This window comes from Coturnix japonica, chromosome 6 (assembly GCF_054131305.1).
Source record: "Coturnix japonica strain WE chromosome 6, WE-NBRP24, whole genome shotgun sequence".
NCBI classification, from domain to species: domain Eukaryota; kingdom Metazoa; phylum Chordata; class Aves; order Galliformes; family Phasianidae; genus Coturnix; species Coturnix japonica.
In genome coordinates, this window is record NC_140668.1 from 35,766,873 (window position 1) to 35,784,769 (window position 17,897).

General features: G+C 40.6%; 1 protein-coding gene across 1 annotated transcript in view; it reads right to left on the reverse strand.

Moving 5' to 3' along the window:
• The window catches only part of LOC107319375 (uncharacterized), a 343,742-nt gene that overhangs the window by 198,829 nt on the left and 127,016 nt on the right, over nt 1-17,897 (reverse strand). Inside the window, exon 4 of the mRNA XM_085550607.1 lies at nt 9,040-9,155. Within this exon, the coding sequence (XP_085406733.1) occupies nt 9,124-9,155 (32 nt within the window). The 3' untranslated portion in view covers nt 9,040-9,123. The remainder of the gene's footprint in view (nt 1-9,039; nt 9,156-17,897) is intronic.

The following is a 17,897-nucleotide window of genomic DNA, read 5'->3' on the forward strand; positions in this document are numbered from 1 at the left end:
CATGCTCAGGTTTCTCTTCTTTCTTGTGCAGATCCTACTACAATAGTATCCCAGATAATATTGCATTACTAACAAAACTGGAAAATATTCAGAGCACTTAAGAGATTTGCAGAGACTCAGACTGAAGAGTGTAAAGTGCTTCAAACAGTTTCTCACAGGCCTATCTATAAATCACAGATATCAAATTCAACTCTGAATGCGAGAAAGGAAAAAATGAGAGCTGAAATTCATATACTGTAATTAAATGGAAAACACATGCAGAAAAATAATGGAAACATGAATCGTGTTTATTGCATCTGTCTGTTATTATAGGAGGAGTGGCAATGATTAGTAGGAATAGAGTTGCAAAATGATTTCTTATATAATATCACTTCCTGTGCCCATAGGGTAGCTGTAATAAAGACAAGTCACCCTTAGGCAAGGGCAAAGGCAGAAGACACAGATCTTTCTGCTGGAAAATAGAAGCACTCAGTTGCACAGAAGCCTTGCCAGCCAAAAGAGGTGCTGGTTTCTCATCCTTTGAAGATACCAGCAAGCAGTCTCGGAACTCACCTGAGAGAGCAAAATTGCTGCCAGGAACCTACAGCCTTGATGATCCAGGTCAACAAAAATCTGCCTCCCAGTTGTCAAGCACAAGGGATGAACACTAGGAATGTTCTAAAAGCCTTAAAATGTTGACTTTTCAGGACAGTACTATACAAATTCAATGAATGGTGGTACTTTTAGATACACACTGGGAACTTGCCATTGTATGCACATGTATGTATGGCTCCACTGACTGCAGCAACAATATTCCCATCCTCAGCACTACTCATGAGCGCTGTCCATGCTTTCTAAGGAAACAAGAGTAAAACACCTCAGCTAATGTACAGATGTGAGAGTCTATCAGGGCACATATGCAGTCTGAGTACACATGATTTCAATAGGTAGCAGCTGGCCATAAATATAAAATTGCGATATTCTGCCCTTTTGCTTTAAGATCTTAACCCTGAGGTCTTCCAGAAGCAGAACACATTGCCTAAGACCACAAGATAAAGCAGTGGCAAGCTGAGCTGGCAATCAGGGTGGATGATCTCCCCTTCCATCCAAACCTGACTCACTGCAGCTCCCTGCAGTCAAAATAGGAAGGGGCAAGATCTCTGTTGCCTGTTGACACCAGCAATCAGTTTGGCTGCCCTTATGTGCTGTAATGCCCAACAGGTCCAGTCCTTCCATATTCACTGCTATGAGCATTACTGCATTAACTTTACTAATTTACACCCTCCTGAACTTCTGCCCATTGTGCTGAGTTTGCAAGGTGCAGGGAAGAGGGCATTATTCTGCAAACACAGAATAGAATAGACAGAAGAATAGTCACCTTTTGCTATTACAAATACAAGATCAACAAGAACACACAGAGGCCTGAGTAATAATAGAGATTCTGGCAGATATTTTTTTCCCTGCCCTAAGCACACCTATGGCAAGTTTTTGCTTTATTGAATAAAGAAAATTGAAAGGTAGGGAGGAAAAAAATCCTGCACTGCCTCTCAAATTGCACAGCTTGCTAAATATTTGGGGTATTCTTTCCCACAAACAACTCAAACAGATGAGGACAAGGTTTGTCTCCTTCACAGTTCACATCCTCTGGTGGCCAATCTTGCTCCTCTGGAACCTCACTGAAGTCAGTGATCTAGCAGCAGGGATGACAGATGAAGCTCAAGATCCACATTTTAGAGGGACCTACCCACTGTTCATACGGATCAGCTCAAGATTAAGATGCAAGAGAAGGCACTGCAGGCTCAGGTTGATGAGATGACTAAGACAGTTAGCAGAAACAATCTGAGATCTTTGGAAATGTGCGTTTAATTCCACTTCCAGACTCTTGGCTAGAAGGGACAGGCTTGAACTACAGAACTGTAACTAACATTGTTTTTCAGTATCTTCTGAGAATGGCTTGTAGTCCTGACTCTTCTTTTTTTACCAGTTATGGTACTGAGTGGCAATTCTGCATTCTCACTGCATGGCTGGTTATCTTCGTTGTAAAGAGCAAAGTGACAAGTAAAGGTCAGTCAGCAACAGGTCCTACCTTAGAAAATCATCAATCCAAAACAGTTTTTATGTCCTTAAGAGCTCCAAGGAAACCTCTCCAGCATTGTGAACTGAGAACAGGAAATCTGCATTTGATAACAAGCATGAGATGAAGCAGCTCAAGCAATCTGAGATCATCAGAAACCAGGAAAGAAGCCATAGCTGTAACCATACACTCAAAATCAACCTATCAGCTCTCAAGAAAATAACTGCCATGTTAATAGCTTTATCATGTTGGGCCACTTGTTCTTATAATAATTAAAATACAATGCTGTAATAAAAGAGTTTCATTTATATTTTGATAGTCAGGTTGGCACTTAACTTGATTTGGGGCTGTTCTCAATTAAGAACTGTTTACAGTCTCCAAAATCCCTTCTTGGATGCTCCTGAGGCTTTGCACCATACAGAGGAGGGGAAAACTGGCAAATCATTGTAGTGATGTGAGAACCGTGCAAGGGAAACAGGCAGCAACCTCATGGAATTTGGATTCCGAACCCAACCAAAGCCAGGTTGTGCTGAAATGTGAACAGTTTGGCCAACGTACTAAATTCTAGTATTAGGATTTTCATTTTTTTATTTATTTTCCAGCATGTATGGGCCTGACATTGGGTACAACGCTCTGTTTCTAAGACAGATCCTCAATTTGCAGAGTTTTCATCTGTGCTTTTCCACTCCTACCTACCAGACTGAAACTCCAGCATCATGCTCACAGTGAGACAGACCCCTATGCTGAACAGGGACCCGTTGCCACAGCCCTGTCAGCGTGGCAAGGATGAGCAGTGCTGTCATGGCACCCAGAGCCTGTGCTCACAGCAGGACCTCTCTATCTCACGACATCTCCCCAGCAGGGCAGAGCACGGTGCACACCCTCTTATATCACTCTGCTCTGCAACAGAGGGAAGGTGAGGACATGACAGAGAAGAAGCAACCCTTCCTCCTTACTTCAAAAGACACCGTGGTGCCACTAATAATTCTTCCAACTTAAGTAACAGCCAGCTTTATAAACAGTAATTAAAGATGCCTTCTGGTGTACCTGCAAAGGAAACACTGTTTTTATTCTCCACAAGGACCACATTTTCTTAAGTGACTTTTCATTAAAGAAGTCAACCTTGAGCACAAAAGACTTAATTGTCTGAGGGACAAGCAGTTACAGGTCGTGTTGTATAACCTCTAACAATGCCTCCTAACATCAGCTAAAAGCTAAAGCCTGAGATTTCAAACGGAAAACCCCACAGTCTTTCATCTCCAACCTTCTGCACGCTGCTAATCAGCAATACTGAAAGGGAGGAAGGACTCACAGAGCAAAGCAGTGTGAGATCTGTTCATTATTTTTACAAAAACCTCGCTTAGTCCTCTGACATTTATTGGAGTAAACATACGGGGGATGAATTAAACCAGCATTCACAAGTTCACTAAGTGGGCTGTTCATCTGCCCGTACTTCTCTTTTAATTTTCAATCTTGGAACTGCTCGGGGCTCTCAGCACTCACTATTGACTCTCCAAAAATTAAGCCTTCTCTAAGTGCTTGCTAGGACTGAAAACTGGTGCCAGTTACAGCCCTGCCCGCTCGGAAGGCCCAGCCTGGGTGAGCTCAGAGACGCAAAGTCACTGCTCTGCCTAATTACAAACCCGAGGCAGATTAACCTTTGATGACTAAATTAATCTTCTAAATAAAATGAATATGCATCAGCCTGCAAATTAGGATTAAATGCTTAGCAGAATCTTTATGCGATCAAGCAGGTTTTGTGGTGCAGATGTTAACCATTAACGTGAAGCAATAAAATCATTCTTTTTTCTTATAATAACACCTAACAATTCTGAAGACACCTTTCATCTGAGAATCTCAAAGGGTTTCATAAACATAATTAATTAACCCTCTCAGCATTTAAGACAAGAGCATAATAACATCCTCATTCAACAGCTGAAGAAACAGAGGCACGGAACAGTCCTGGACCACGTGCACTGGATGGTGTGTAAAGGGTATGTTGGGTGCTTTGATGAACTGATGAGGTTCACACTGGCTGCTTCTCTCACGTAGCCTTCCTGCAGAACTGCAGGGTGGTTTCTGACCAGCACAGCCTCACTGACCTGCCCAGCAATCTTGTCCCCAGCTCACCACTGGAAGACAGCTCATGTTTTACATTGGGTTCTGGGCCCTTGGTATGCCTGTTCCTTGCACGTAGCAGTAACAGCAGTTCTACCACAGGAAGACGCAGGTTACAGAAATAACACTTCTTTTTGACTGCTGGTGGAGCAGTTGCCTGTAAGGGAGTTCCTACATCTACATGGAGCAAAAGGTTACATGGGAGCAGGAGGGGCAGAACATGTAGGGTTGAAACTAGTGGTCTTTGAGGTCCTTTCCAACCTAGGCCGCTCCATATGATTCCATGATTCTCTCTTTTCTCCTGGAAGATCAGATACTTGCAGGGAAGCAAGGAAATCTTCCACTGAGGTCTTCCTGAACCCCTTCCTCCAATGGGATATAAAACCCATTTCCAAGTGTTTTCCAACAAGGAATTTATATAAAGACATACATCATTATTTTTCACCCTTACTTCCCTGATTTTAACCTATTCGTTTCTAACACTATGAGCAACTAAACTGTAAAATTATGTTTGAATTTTAACTATTTGAATCAAAACCAATGTAAAGCTTCACTGAGTTAAGGGCAGGCATAGAGAATTCATACTAATAATAACCCATCTGTTGCTGAGCTTTGTAGACCATCAGACACATCAGCTTCTCTAGTATGTCAGTTTTTCTTCTGATGTAAACTGATCTGATGGTGTAAAAGGCTGTTACTATCAAGGTATATTTTTTTCAAAGAGTACCAGGTAAGTTCAAGCCAACTGAAATTTCTTGGCTTCTGCAAGGAAGCTCACACTAGAAATGTATGGGTATTTGGCAGTATCGACATCACACACACAATTTTGGCATGTAAGATACTTTAACAGCGCAGTACGTCAGCCATGTAAAGGCATTTGTTGTTTTGCTGTAATGGCTGCTGAACTCCATGGACAAATTCCAAGGACTTTAATAAGCTTTGGATTGGCCATATTATTACAATGACTGTAATTCTTGATTCCTCTTGTAACATCTCAGGCCATGTGAGAAACTCAGGAAAAGCCAATTAACATTCCTCCATCGACTTTTGTATTTACATTTTAAATTTACCACTTAAGACTTTAATTCTCCATAAAACTGCTTAAATATACATAACTTCAGTGTTATTTAAATGTTTTATGATCTTCCTGAAATGATCAGCTAATTAAAATCACTTATCTAATTTAGCACCTAAAATTTACCTTCCTTTATTTGGGAGGAATTGGATTTAATGTGCAGCTTTTGTCTGTTTTCTTTGTCAGAAAATCTTAATTTGGAAGGAAAACTGTGATTAAATACCGGGGGAGGGGAACACATCTTCTAGGCTGCAAACTTAAACTAGTGGTAATCATTAGCTACCATGTATGACACGGTGAATATAATTAAGAAATAAATTTGTTATAGAAATTTGGAATTATCAATTAAAAAGTAGTCAGTGCAGTCCCACAAGGTCCAACATGATTACTCACGTTATCTGGGCTGTCACTTCCAATGCTGCTTTGAATCTCAAAGACCTCTGAGGGGTGCTCTGTGTGTCAAGTTAAATAAGTGAGACAACCTTGCTGGAAAAATGCAGTGATACGAGCGGGTGCAAACGCAACTCTTTTAGAGGAAAATAAAGATGTCAGCTTCGGCTTGAATATTATTGGCAAACTGTTTTTCCTTCCTGCTGTACTTCTAAGCTGAATGACAGAACAAGTCAATTTGTGGCTGAATCACTGCCCGTGTGATGGGTTAGGAGGGGAAGAATCACTGAGGCACAGCAGGACGCTGCAGCGTTACATTTTTTCTTAATTATTACCTTTGCAGACTTTGATTTTTCCCTCTTAAAAGATTTCTCAGGTCAGAAAAGATCATTACATTAGACAGTTTGACCTCGTACACATGTTAGGACAGTAGGCTACAGTCACTGACGCACCCTCCACGCACTGTCCTCCCTTCTCCAGGCCATCTCTCATAATACTGACCTACAGATCTATCTCAAGTATAAGGCAACAAATCAGTGCCAGAAAGTTCAGGGCTCTTCCTATCAGCCTCTCTCTCTAAAATCCCAGCTCCAGCAAAGTGATTTTGATGCTCACTCTAAATCAGAATGAAAAAATTGGCATGCACTGAAGAGCCAGGTTCTGTTTCTTGTATTGAGTGTTTCACATCTCCATTGCTCTGGGCTCTGTCTTGGACTGGAAATAAAATTAATAGAAAATGTCACCTTATCATATATTTGACCTGATGGGTGTAGATGGACCTTAAATATTTCATACTCAGCTATGGATGCCAGCTACACCCATTTATGCATTCAGATGACAGCAGAACAGAGTTAAAGCACAAGTTGTTTATCCACAGGCTCACAATAAAATCCTAATCCTTTCTAGCACTACAGAACTTCTTCACACCAGCAAACATCAAGAGACCTAACACAGCCCTCCTCACAACTCCAGAGTCTGTCTACACAGGAAAAATTCTGGCATTTACCCCAAGCAAAGGGAAAAATATAACAGCACAAAATTCATTATACTGTCATTTAGAATACAATTTGAAGACTTTATTTTGGCTCTGAATTGAAGACCACTGTAGACACAGGAATACTGACAGATAGTGATAGTCTCCTCTTTTAATACTAAGCTGACAGCATCAACACCATTCTTCAACTTGGTATCAAGGAGTGTCAGGAAGAGTGAAATACAGTTTACCTTGTCACGTCAAGCAAAATGTAGCATCTCTGTGCTTCCCAAGATTCACCCCCCCACCAGCACTCCAAAATGTGCACAACAAAACCACATGAAACTCAGATGATTTCAGATTGTGTTACAAAGTCAAAACACAGAACAGATTCACTGAAAGATTTGCTAAGGTTCACCAACCTGTTGAGTGAACCTGGGCCCAGTTCCAGGCAAATCTGGATTGATTAACATTTTCTTTAAAGCAACATCACCTGACATTGTTTGCTGCTGAAGTGAATCTCAGCTTTTTCTTTTCTCTTTGAATTTTGGATCAGTTTAAGTACGGATCTGAAAATAGCACATGGAAAACATATCTGTCCAATACTAAATGAAGAGCATGTAGAATTGTTTCCTGCTGAGCAATGAAACACTGCAAAACCAGCACCCTACCAAACTCCTCAGCATTTTGCAATATTATTAGCCCTCTGGTGAGGATCGGGCATAGGGTTTTTTTCAAATTCTCCATGCATTTGCAAACAGAACAGTATACAAGGTTTTCAAACATGGGATCAAACTGATAGATACTCAACTACACCGAATGGCACCTCTTTCTGCTAATGGACCCTCTGATATCAATGGAATCTACATATGGAGTGATTAACCACTACTCATTCTGAATAACAGCTACTCTAAATAAGCTTTGGAAACCATATTCCAGCTGTGGTTGTGCTTGGTGGCTTGCAGTATTCCAGCACTTGCTAAATACAAATAAATGAAATAAAGTGGGAGATAGCGATACTCTGATTTCTGTTAGCACCAGCTATACATTTGTTCCAAGTGTCTGAGCAATCAGAAGACTACATAAATACCTTGCCATGCCTGTGGGATCCCATGCTAAGTTATAATCCATCACTGAAGCAGGAGGCAGCTCTCGAAGACATGCTAAAGCATTTCTGAGGTTGAATGTAATTCATTGCTACACTCTCTGGTTGCATGTTTATTTCATTTTGCAGGAAGAAGTGGCTACCTGTGGAGCGCTGTATGCTGTAAATTTCACTTAAAATTTGTGTCATATTAAACAATTATTGACCAAAGGCTCTGTAATTCTCCAGCTGATTTATTTTCTCCTTTCTATTAGAACTCTTTGTCAATAACCTTTACATTCTGTAGGACTACCTTGGCACTCAGCTTAGCTGTACTGCTATCATTACTTGAAAGCTGCAGGACTAAGCCATGTAAAACTATTCAGACAAAACCAAAATCTGTCCCATTCTGTCCTGTAAATTCACCACTGAGTCCCAACAGTCTAAGGATGTCAAAGGCATGAAATGATGACCATGAAAGGGAACTCTGCATCTGTGTTTGCTTAGTGGAACTGCAGGGCTGACCTGTGGACTGATGTGGCTGTTTAATATGGTCTCTGCAAACTGTTCAATAACAGCAGAACTGCAGTTTAATCCTCTTACCATTACCATTGACATTATTTCATGTTCCACTAATTCCAGCCCATCTGCAGGAGAAATACTTACCTCTCTGGCAAGACAACAGGGAGGGCCATATTTTTTAAAAGGCTGCCACAATTAACATTTTATGCAACATTTTTACATACCACCATAGTCTAAGTTTCATATCGATTCTATTTCTGTAAGTCAGGGGTAAAGGTAATGCATGATGAGGATCAGAGCCTAAAGCTCTATGAAATTGAATTTTCTGAAGCAGATACACAAGGATATTTTGAGACTATATATTCAAAGGATCAGATGTAAAAGCCTCAATTATTTGACTTTCAGGAGAACAAAAAAATAAATTCAAACTAGAAGGAGACAAGTGGGAGATTTGAAAAGCATCAGAAGTGTCTGTAATCCTGCTTTGCAAATTCTTGTTCGGTTTTTGCAGGGTTCTTCCATCTGAGCTGAATTCGCTATGAAGAGTTTATGTGTAAATGGACATGACCAAGCTTTTCACACAGAGATTCCTATAATATCCAACATTATAAGACTCACTTAAAATTAGTGGGGGAAAAAAAAAAGGAAATGATTTCACAAGAACAATAACACTGATTGTTCTTATTGGTTCTCCCATACATTTTAAGAGGGTCTCAAATGTACCAGACCTTGAAGGTGAAGGATTCAAGAGAGTGAAAACCTGAGTGAAAACCTGATAGCTTTAGAATGAAACAACACTTTTGATGCTGTACAATCATTCTTACCTCCCTCTGCAACCTCTGGGGAGTCACAGTCTATCCATGAAGAATCACTTGAGTGGAGCAGTAAGTGCTACCATTTGTGTCATGTCACTGTCTTCTGGTAGAGGACACAAGCAAGTCTGAAACCAAAGCAAACACTTAGTGTGAATGAACTGCAAAAAAACCCAGAACATTACAAAATCTGGAAGACTGGTTAACAGCAGTGTCCTATTCAGAGTATATGCGCCACAGAAACTGGTCGAGGGAAGAATGCTTCTATATACAATACATTCAGGCTCCCACTATCACTTAATCCCTCTTCCATCTACGCCAAATTCCAGCTGTAGGCCATACCCGTCTCCAGAAAATCAGAGCTAATAGCAAAGTAACGGTCATATCTATTGGCTCTTCCACCAGCATTTCACAACAGATATCATATGATTAGGTGTTAAGTGGGACTTTTTGCACTTTTGCTTATTGCACATGTAATTATGTAATTCCATGTAATGCCAAAATGACTATTTAATACAATCTTAAATAAAACTATCACAGTAAAAGTACACAAATGTCTAAACATATATATGTCTGTGTGTGTGTACTTATGCACCTTCCACAGAATGCTTTCCAAATGTGGACACATTGAATGTTTTTTTCCAAAAAGGTTGAATTAATGGTTCTTAAGCAAGACTCTGCCTCTCCTCCTCCCTAGAAAAGTTGTGCTTCCTTGTATTACAACTTGAGGTTTGACAGATCCTTAAAACCTAATGGATGAAGTCCTTTGAGTTTATGATCTCATCTGTCAGCTGCTGCTGCTGTTTGTCACCATCTGGCTGGCACTAGATGGCTCTGTCAGAGTTTTAGGTGAGGTAGCAATGCATGTATTTGAACACTGAGTTTGCCAGTGGTTTAAATGCTCAGTCTGGAAAGGCACTTGTGGGTAGCTAAGTGGGAGAGACACATGCAGACACACTGCACAGAGTCACCCTCTGTCAATTTCCTCTTATGGAACTGGATGAATAACTTTCCTTGCCCAAAAATAATACAGAGGAAGGTACATCATGGCATAGAAGCAGAACTTCCATGAACTTCGATTAAGCATACCACAAAGAATCAAGATTAGTTAGGAATGCTGCTATACTTCAAAATACATCCCTCAAACTGTATGGGCAAAGTGGTGATGATAACAATGATAACAGAAGTCTGCCACCGAGGTGCTCCACAAAGGTCAAAAGAAGATCACCATTTGTTTAATTTAAATAAATCAATTTGTTAAACAAGGAGCTGCTGAGATTATACAGTTTAAAGGGGGAGAGCAAAGAAAGATAATTATTGTTGTTTGCATAAATCATTTTCTTATTACTTGGGGATCAGGGTGGTATTGTTTGGGTTTGAGAAAGGAGAGCAAAAGAAGGTAAGTATATCAGTTTGCTGATCAGGGTTACATGGGATTTTGCCTTTGGGTTTGGCTAAAGGAAAGAAGATCATTACTTTTATTTAAATAAATCAATTTGTTGAGATCAAGGATCACGTGGGGTTCTGCAGTTTGCAAGGAAGGCACAGGAAATTCTCTTTTATGGATAGTTTGGTGTAGAACAAATATTCAAACACTTCTCTGATAGAAGGAGAAAGGACCAAAAAGAACCAAACCCAATTTCAGGGCCCCAAAGCTATGTTTAGATTTTGTTCTTTTTTAAGATCCCATCTTTGCTATTTTGTGATGGTCTCCATTTTGATTTACACTTTCAACAAATTGAGTTTCGGTTCTGTATACGTACATGTGCATATATGTGTATATAAAATACATATTTAGATAATACAGATAGATACAGATAGACAGACAGAAAGACAGCAGCCAGTAGGACCTGATCCTGCAAAAGCTCTCATATTGCTGTAACTAACGGGAAAGCTGTAATTGCCTTCTCAGGAGGTAGGACCAGTCTTCCACTGAGGAATATTCACTGAAATCAATGGCCATTCTGTGCACAGACACTTTGAGGGCCTGATATTTGTTGCTTCTTTTCCGAGGCGATTAATGAAGCTCTGTGTGTAATTTTAAAGGCTCTTCATGAACTAACTGGAAATCTACAGCACTGAACATCAGCGAACTCCTATCCAAAACTAATAGGCTCAGTATTACTGCCAAAAATTGACTAAGCGCTCTTTGTGCCTGCAAATAGGGTTCTGTAGGCAGTATCCTTCTATCTGCCTTCAAGGGATAATCTCCTCTTACAAATAAAACAATTGTTTCATTTGCTCATTGCAGTGGTTGAATGAGGCTGCAGAAATGAATGCCACCTGTTTTGAATGTTCCAAAGTCAACCAGGGGAGAATTTGGGGAGTGGGGTTGCATTCAGTTAACATGCATTACTCCATGCAAAGCTCATTTAAAAATGCATTTTCACAGGTTTGAAGGCAATTCATGCAAACTTACAAGCAAAACATTCTTAGACACTATCACAGATTCACAGAAGGTCTTAGGTTGGAAGGGATCTCAAGGCTCCCATACAACCTTCTTCTGAACATCCCCAGAGACTGGGCACCTACAGCTTTTCTGGACACGCTGTTCCAGTACCTCACCGCCCTCTATATTAACAGCACCACTCAGGTTGGTGTCATCAGCAAACTTGCTGAAGGTAAACCCAATCGCACTATCTATGTCATTGACAAAGATGTTAAACTCCAGTCCCAAGATGGACCCCCGATGGACACTTGTCATAGGACTCCACTTGGACACAGAGCCACAACCATCCAACCAATTCGTTATCCAATGGATTGTCCAGCCTTCAAATCCATATTTCTCCAATTAATAGATAAGAATGCGGTGCAGAACCACATCAAAGGCCTTGAACAAGTCCAAGTTCTTCTCACTCTGTCAAATAAAAAATGGCCCAAATGTAGCATTTAAGTGAAACGTCTGTATATGCAGGAAGGAGGTGTCCCATACATTGCCTTGGAGTAAAAAGAATGAGCAATCTAGTTAGCTCTTTAACAAATTAAACAACTTTAGAGTAATTACAGAAAATAGTGGGCCTTAACCATCCCTTGGGTGATTTCAGAGCCAATGGTGCAGTCCAGGGGATGAATTTGCATTTATAACAAGAATGATAAATCTAACTAAACATCTTTATTTTTACAGTACGTTAAAGAAGCATTTTTATTTAGTGCAGTCATATATCTCCACATTATTTTGAAGTATGCTCCTTTATTGCTTTTATGTCTTCAGAATTGCCTGAGGAAAGCATCCTTTTCTCCCTGTGTTTCATTGTTGTAACCCTTGTAGAGCATAACATGCACAAACTTGATTATGATTAATTGAGGACTCTGGCAAATTATGTTTTTTTTTCATTTCCATCTAAGTCTTCCATCTGCTCAAGGAAAAAGAAGGAAATTTTACATTTATAAGGACACTTAGGGCTTTGTGGGTAAAACATCAGAACAACATGTTCAGCAGTAATGGCTACAAGTGAAAACAGCCTTTCTTCACTTGCACTCTTGCTTTTAGATCATCAACACAACGCATCTCCATCCTACAGGGAAGGCTGACAATAACCAGTCAAGCTGCATTTGATCCAAAATCTTCCTGCAGAGCTGGAATTTCAAAGTGAATTAAGCAAGATTAGAGTATTGCTCAATTGGATCCTACCACCAAAGAATCACTTAAAGCAGGTAAGTACCAGGTCTGTAAATATAAACACCCGTGTCCTTCGGCACAATGCATGTAATATCAGGCATGCTATTTATAAGAGGCTCTGATGAAGTTCTTACCCAAGGTAATGCAGCTGCATATACCAGCTCCATTAGGCCTGGTGTACCACATCAGATAAGGCCCTTCCTTCAGGGTTTATGATTCAGATACATAAGCTTGCCATCTCTGGAAATTGGCAAACGAGGTTTCACTTGGCAGTCTGGACTTTGCTTAACAGGATGAATGACAGAAATAAGAAGTCATGTTTAGCTTCTGTGAATGCGGGGAGGAAAAGGCAGGGCTTCTTCACTTAAAGACAGCCTTGTTCTCCAGCCTTGTTGATGCATAGCATGGAGTGGTGCCGTTGGCTAACGAAAGAGCTAAACTATTTAGAGATCTGCTTCTCCAAGACCAAGGAACTGAAGTAACAAAACAAGAACAATTTCAGCAAATAAAAAAAGGGCAGATACGTTCTGTCAATTGTCAGCCACATCAGACACAGCTTGTGCTAGATGGATGGCAAGGATATTACTGTGGTGCTTTTATACAGGTGGACAGAGAGGAGGCTAAGTATCAAAACCAAGAAGTTTGTGGTCCAAGCAAACCAGAGCACATTTACAGGTAGATATAGAAGCTACAGTTCCTCTGCCAAAGCTTGCAAAAATCCTTGTCATAAATGTACTGACAGCACAGCTGAAAACCACTCAGCAGTACACCAAAGGTTATTTTCTCTGGTAGCCTCAAAGTAGATGAAGAAATCATTTTTTCTTATGGACACCGTTTGTGCAGTACAACCATCCCTGCGGAAAGGTTTTTGGGTCAGGCCTCCTCCAGGATGAGTGAACCAAGTACAGGGCTGCAGATGAAAGCCGCATTCACTGCCAGGTCAACAGGGAACATAACCATAAGGAAGGATGTCCTGTTAAGTCCAAAAGGGTTTCAGTCCCAGCTGAGTTGGCCAAGTCATTTAAGCATTTTGGTTTCTGGGCTCACAAAACAAAGAGGCTGCATTTACCCACTGCAGTGACAGAGTTGCAATGGAGCTGAGAGATGCCTGATGGCTTTACCAAGAAGCAAACACACCTCCAGGCTCAAACAGGACATTACACAGAAGACGTTGGGAATAAAGTAATTTGATGACAAAGCTACTGGAATGTGGGCTCAGACACCCCTGGAAACGTTATCCCAGCTGGCTCAGGGTGCAACACATGCATCTCGCTGCAGTCCCTGTTCCCTTGCACATGGTGCACACACAAGGGCACAGGAGTTCATCCAGTCAGTGTGGGAAGCTCTGCATGAAGCCTCTCTAATTGGGCTTTGTGTGCATGTGTGAATAGCATCCAGATACTTACAGGCTACTCCTGGAAACATAAGAATGGCAGCACGGCAGAAATGGAAAATGTATTATCATTCATTGGCAGCAAATAATACGTTCAATATCCGCCATCCCCCCCCTCTCTTTTTTTTCCTGCTGTCTGTGTTTGTGATTGTACGTGAAATTAATTTCTGAAGAGTTTAGCTAATAATTAGTGGTGAGAAGATGCTGTCAGTCCCTCTAGAAAACAGGAAATGGTTGTGGCTGACAATGTCACGTGGTCGCTCCACTTCTCTGAGTTAATAAGTATTAATCTCTACGTCTTTTAGGAGCATTGTGCAATATGTCTGATTTGACATGGGAAATGATCAGTCCATGCCAAAACCATTCGTGTTACATGAAAAGGCAAATTGTCCTTATTTACTTTCAAGATGATATTTTTCAAATTAAAATGAATACACCTACAGATTAGATCTTCCCTTACACAAATCTATGCAGGATGCTATTTAGGGTGTGCCTTTTCTCCTAACAACAAATTCTTCCAACATCAGATAAAACAGATTTATCACCATATTCCTGTTTTATCTCCTCACTTTTGCTTGGTGGGAAAGCATAAAAGAGACAGGTGACCCTCCAGAGAAAAAAAGTCTGCAGAAAATGAATTCAAATCAAGGCAAAAACCCACCAGATCTCTCAGGAGTTGCCAACTTTGCCAAAGATTTTGCCTTAAGCAAACTATTTTCCTGCTCTGTGCCTCAGTTTCCCATCTGGAAAGCAGAAGGTGCAGGAAGGTAATCACAGTGCTTTCCCTCCTCTTTCTATCTTGTCTGCTGCAAGCTCTCTGCACAAGCCTCATTATGCTTATAGCAGATGGGGGCTTCAAACTCAGCTGGAGCCTTCAGGCATTGCTATAGTATAAATAACAGTAATGATGATGGAGTGTTAAAACAGACAGAACGTGTTCTTTGTTCTCTGAGATGGGATTCAAACTGTGGCTGGACTCCTATTTAACACCACCAGCTAGTTTATTTATGAGAGGATTTATCAGAAGTGGTCGAGTTTAATTTTCTCTAATTCACCCTGCATGAAAAATGGCAACTGTCTGATTTTAATCTATAGCCTGATGATAGGGCTTCCCAGAACTAACAGAAATATCACATTCGAGGTATCCAAACAGCTATTGTAACACAACAGCACAGGCTGATTATGTCTGCTTCCTCACACCTCCGCTCCATCCCATCTCTGCCTCATCTCTTCCAATAGGATCTGCGAAGGCCAGAACCACTGCAACAGAAGATCAATTATTAATGGTAATAAAAAAATCTCAGGCGTTCAGGAGCCTTCCTGGGCATGCTGACTCACAGAAAGAGTTAACCTTTTGTTCTTACACCAGACTTCTTATTTTTTAACCAAGTGGATCTGCATTTGTTAAGCTGATTTCTTCCTAAGGAGGAAGGCGGAGGGAGAGATGGTGAAAAAATGCTGTCATTTTCAAATGGAACAAATGCATGAAGTTAAATAAAAGTGTGCATCGACAAGCTCATGGATTATCATGAGTTGGAAAAATAATAATATAAAAAAGATGGAATCTACAAACCAGTAGAAGAAAGATTCAAAAGCAGGGCAATCAATACCACCCTGAGATCAACAGGAAATGCTAAGAATAACTGTATATCATGTGTGGCTTCAAATTTATAACCGGGACATATAATCCCATTGTAAGAAGAGAGTCAAGTTCAAGAACTTCGCCTCTACAGTAAAGCTCTCATTTTAACTAAAGAAGCTGAGGTCGACGGCCTCTCAAATGAAACAGATAAGGCGACATAGGGTTCTTGTCAGAAACAAATGTTATGTCTCTCCCTACTGAAAAGCTTAAAGATATTATCAGCAAAAGCCTAGTTGGGCCTGAAATGGGTCCCAGAGAAGTAATATTAACCAGGCTCCTGGCAGATCATTTATTTATCTCAAGCTAAATTCAATAAAGAGAGCCATATATAAGTGAGGGAAAATAATGCAGCTGCTAGTAATTTATCATTGGATGGAAAGTCATTGTTATCCTTATCTCTCCAATGATGTTCTATTTCCAACTGGTAATGAATTATGGGGCTTGCCACATCTTTACTATGTGACAGGTCAACACTACCTCATGGGTACTGTACTGTATTTATGCAATCAATAGGGAGTTTGCTGAGAAAATATTGGCAACCATTTTGTGAGTGACCTAGAGCAGTACGGCCTTATGATCGTTGGTGGTAGTCAGTGGCCATAACAGCATTTCTGTAACCGTTTAAAACAAAGGCTAATATGAATGCTTTATAAGTATTTTTCACTCTGCTCTCTGTAAAGCCGTGCATGTAAAGCGAGCCACTGGACTGTTAATTGTAAAGCATTCAGCTAATTAAGATGGCTCAGCCACCAAAGGTGGCTCTTCTCTAGTTGCTGCATTGAAGTTTGTTTTCATCATTCAAAAGAAGAGATTGTGTGACCTGAAAAGTTTGGATTTATACTAAAAAATGAGAAATATACTTTCTGAGTTCTACATGCATTTGAAAGGGGAGACGGTTTCCCCTTGATCCACCTTCTCCACTGAGAAACAAGAGATAAGCCATTTGTGACCTCAAGTTGTTTCAAGAGCTGAACAACCCAGAAAACCCCATTTTTCTATAATTTTTTTTAGTTAAACTTTCTAAGCATAGAAAAGCACAGCTCCCCCAAAGCATGGCAGGAACAGGCTTTGAAAACCAACGGGAATGAGTTTCACTGAAGGGAAGCAGCAGCCGCCACGTTGATAGGAAAGGTTCTCACAGAGGATAACTTGGTGATTTGAAGCCATGCAACGGTATGTCCAAGGGAGTGTGGCCACCCAGAGTGAACTCACCAACATCTCTGAAAGAGCACAACAGGACAGGATCATCCCTGTAACGCATCCAGTTGAGGCAACAAGAGGAGAAGGAAGGCTGTTGTTTCCCATTATTATGGGAAAAGGAAATCTGGATACATTGGCCAACTACAGTTCACTTAAATAATGAATCAGGTCACCTAAGTGATATTAGGTAAGGTGGCTCAGATTAACACAGTTGAAAAACAAAGGTGAAGAGCTCTGGCCATTGTTATATACCAGGCGTGCTTCCTGGTTGCAGAGACACAGCGTGCCTGTTGGCACGCAGGCATGTGCTAATGTGCCTCTTTGGCTCTGCATGCTTAGGAAAGTCTTAGTAATGGAAAAACAAGGGTGTTGGAGGTGAAGCCTGAAGTCCTTTGGCAGAGCAGTGTGTGCAAGAGTCTGACCAGAGCCTGCTGGCTCGCGCTCTGGCCCAGCCTGTGCTATCGGCCTGTCAGCTCTGCCAGCGCTAACACTCATTCACAAAGAAAGTCAATGAGAGCATTTCCATGTCCTGGAGTAAATAACGTCGCTTTCCCGTATACCGACAGAGATATAAATTCCATATGGTTTGGCTATACCAGGAGGGGTCTTTCCCAGATCACATTAACACATGAAAACTCTGTTAGTTTCCTATCAAGAAATTCAAGGGGTCATCCAGCTGATGCCATTTCTTTTAATTGCTGAGAAAGTGTAATGGATTTTTACAATTTAAACAAGTAATGTAAATAGAGAAAAAACATAAAAATTCTAGGTGTCATATCTCATGTAAACCGAGATAATCCAGAGAAATAAACTCCCAGAAATCAACTATTGACTTCTGAGTCTATCAGAGCCAGCAAGGAGTCTGCTACTCATCAGATACTCTTTCTCTTATAGTTTCAAACACACTGTCAAAATTGTGTATAGCTTCTCGCTCCCAGGACTTCGACTTACATACCAATCACTCCATTCACTTTTTAATTTCCATTGTTTGGAGTCCTATCCTAAAAAAAAAACAA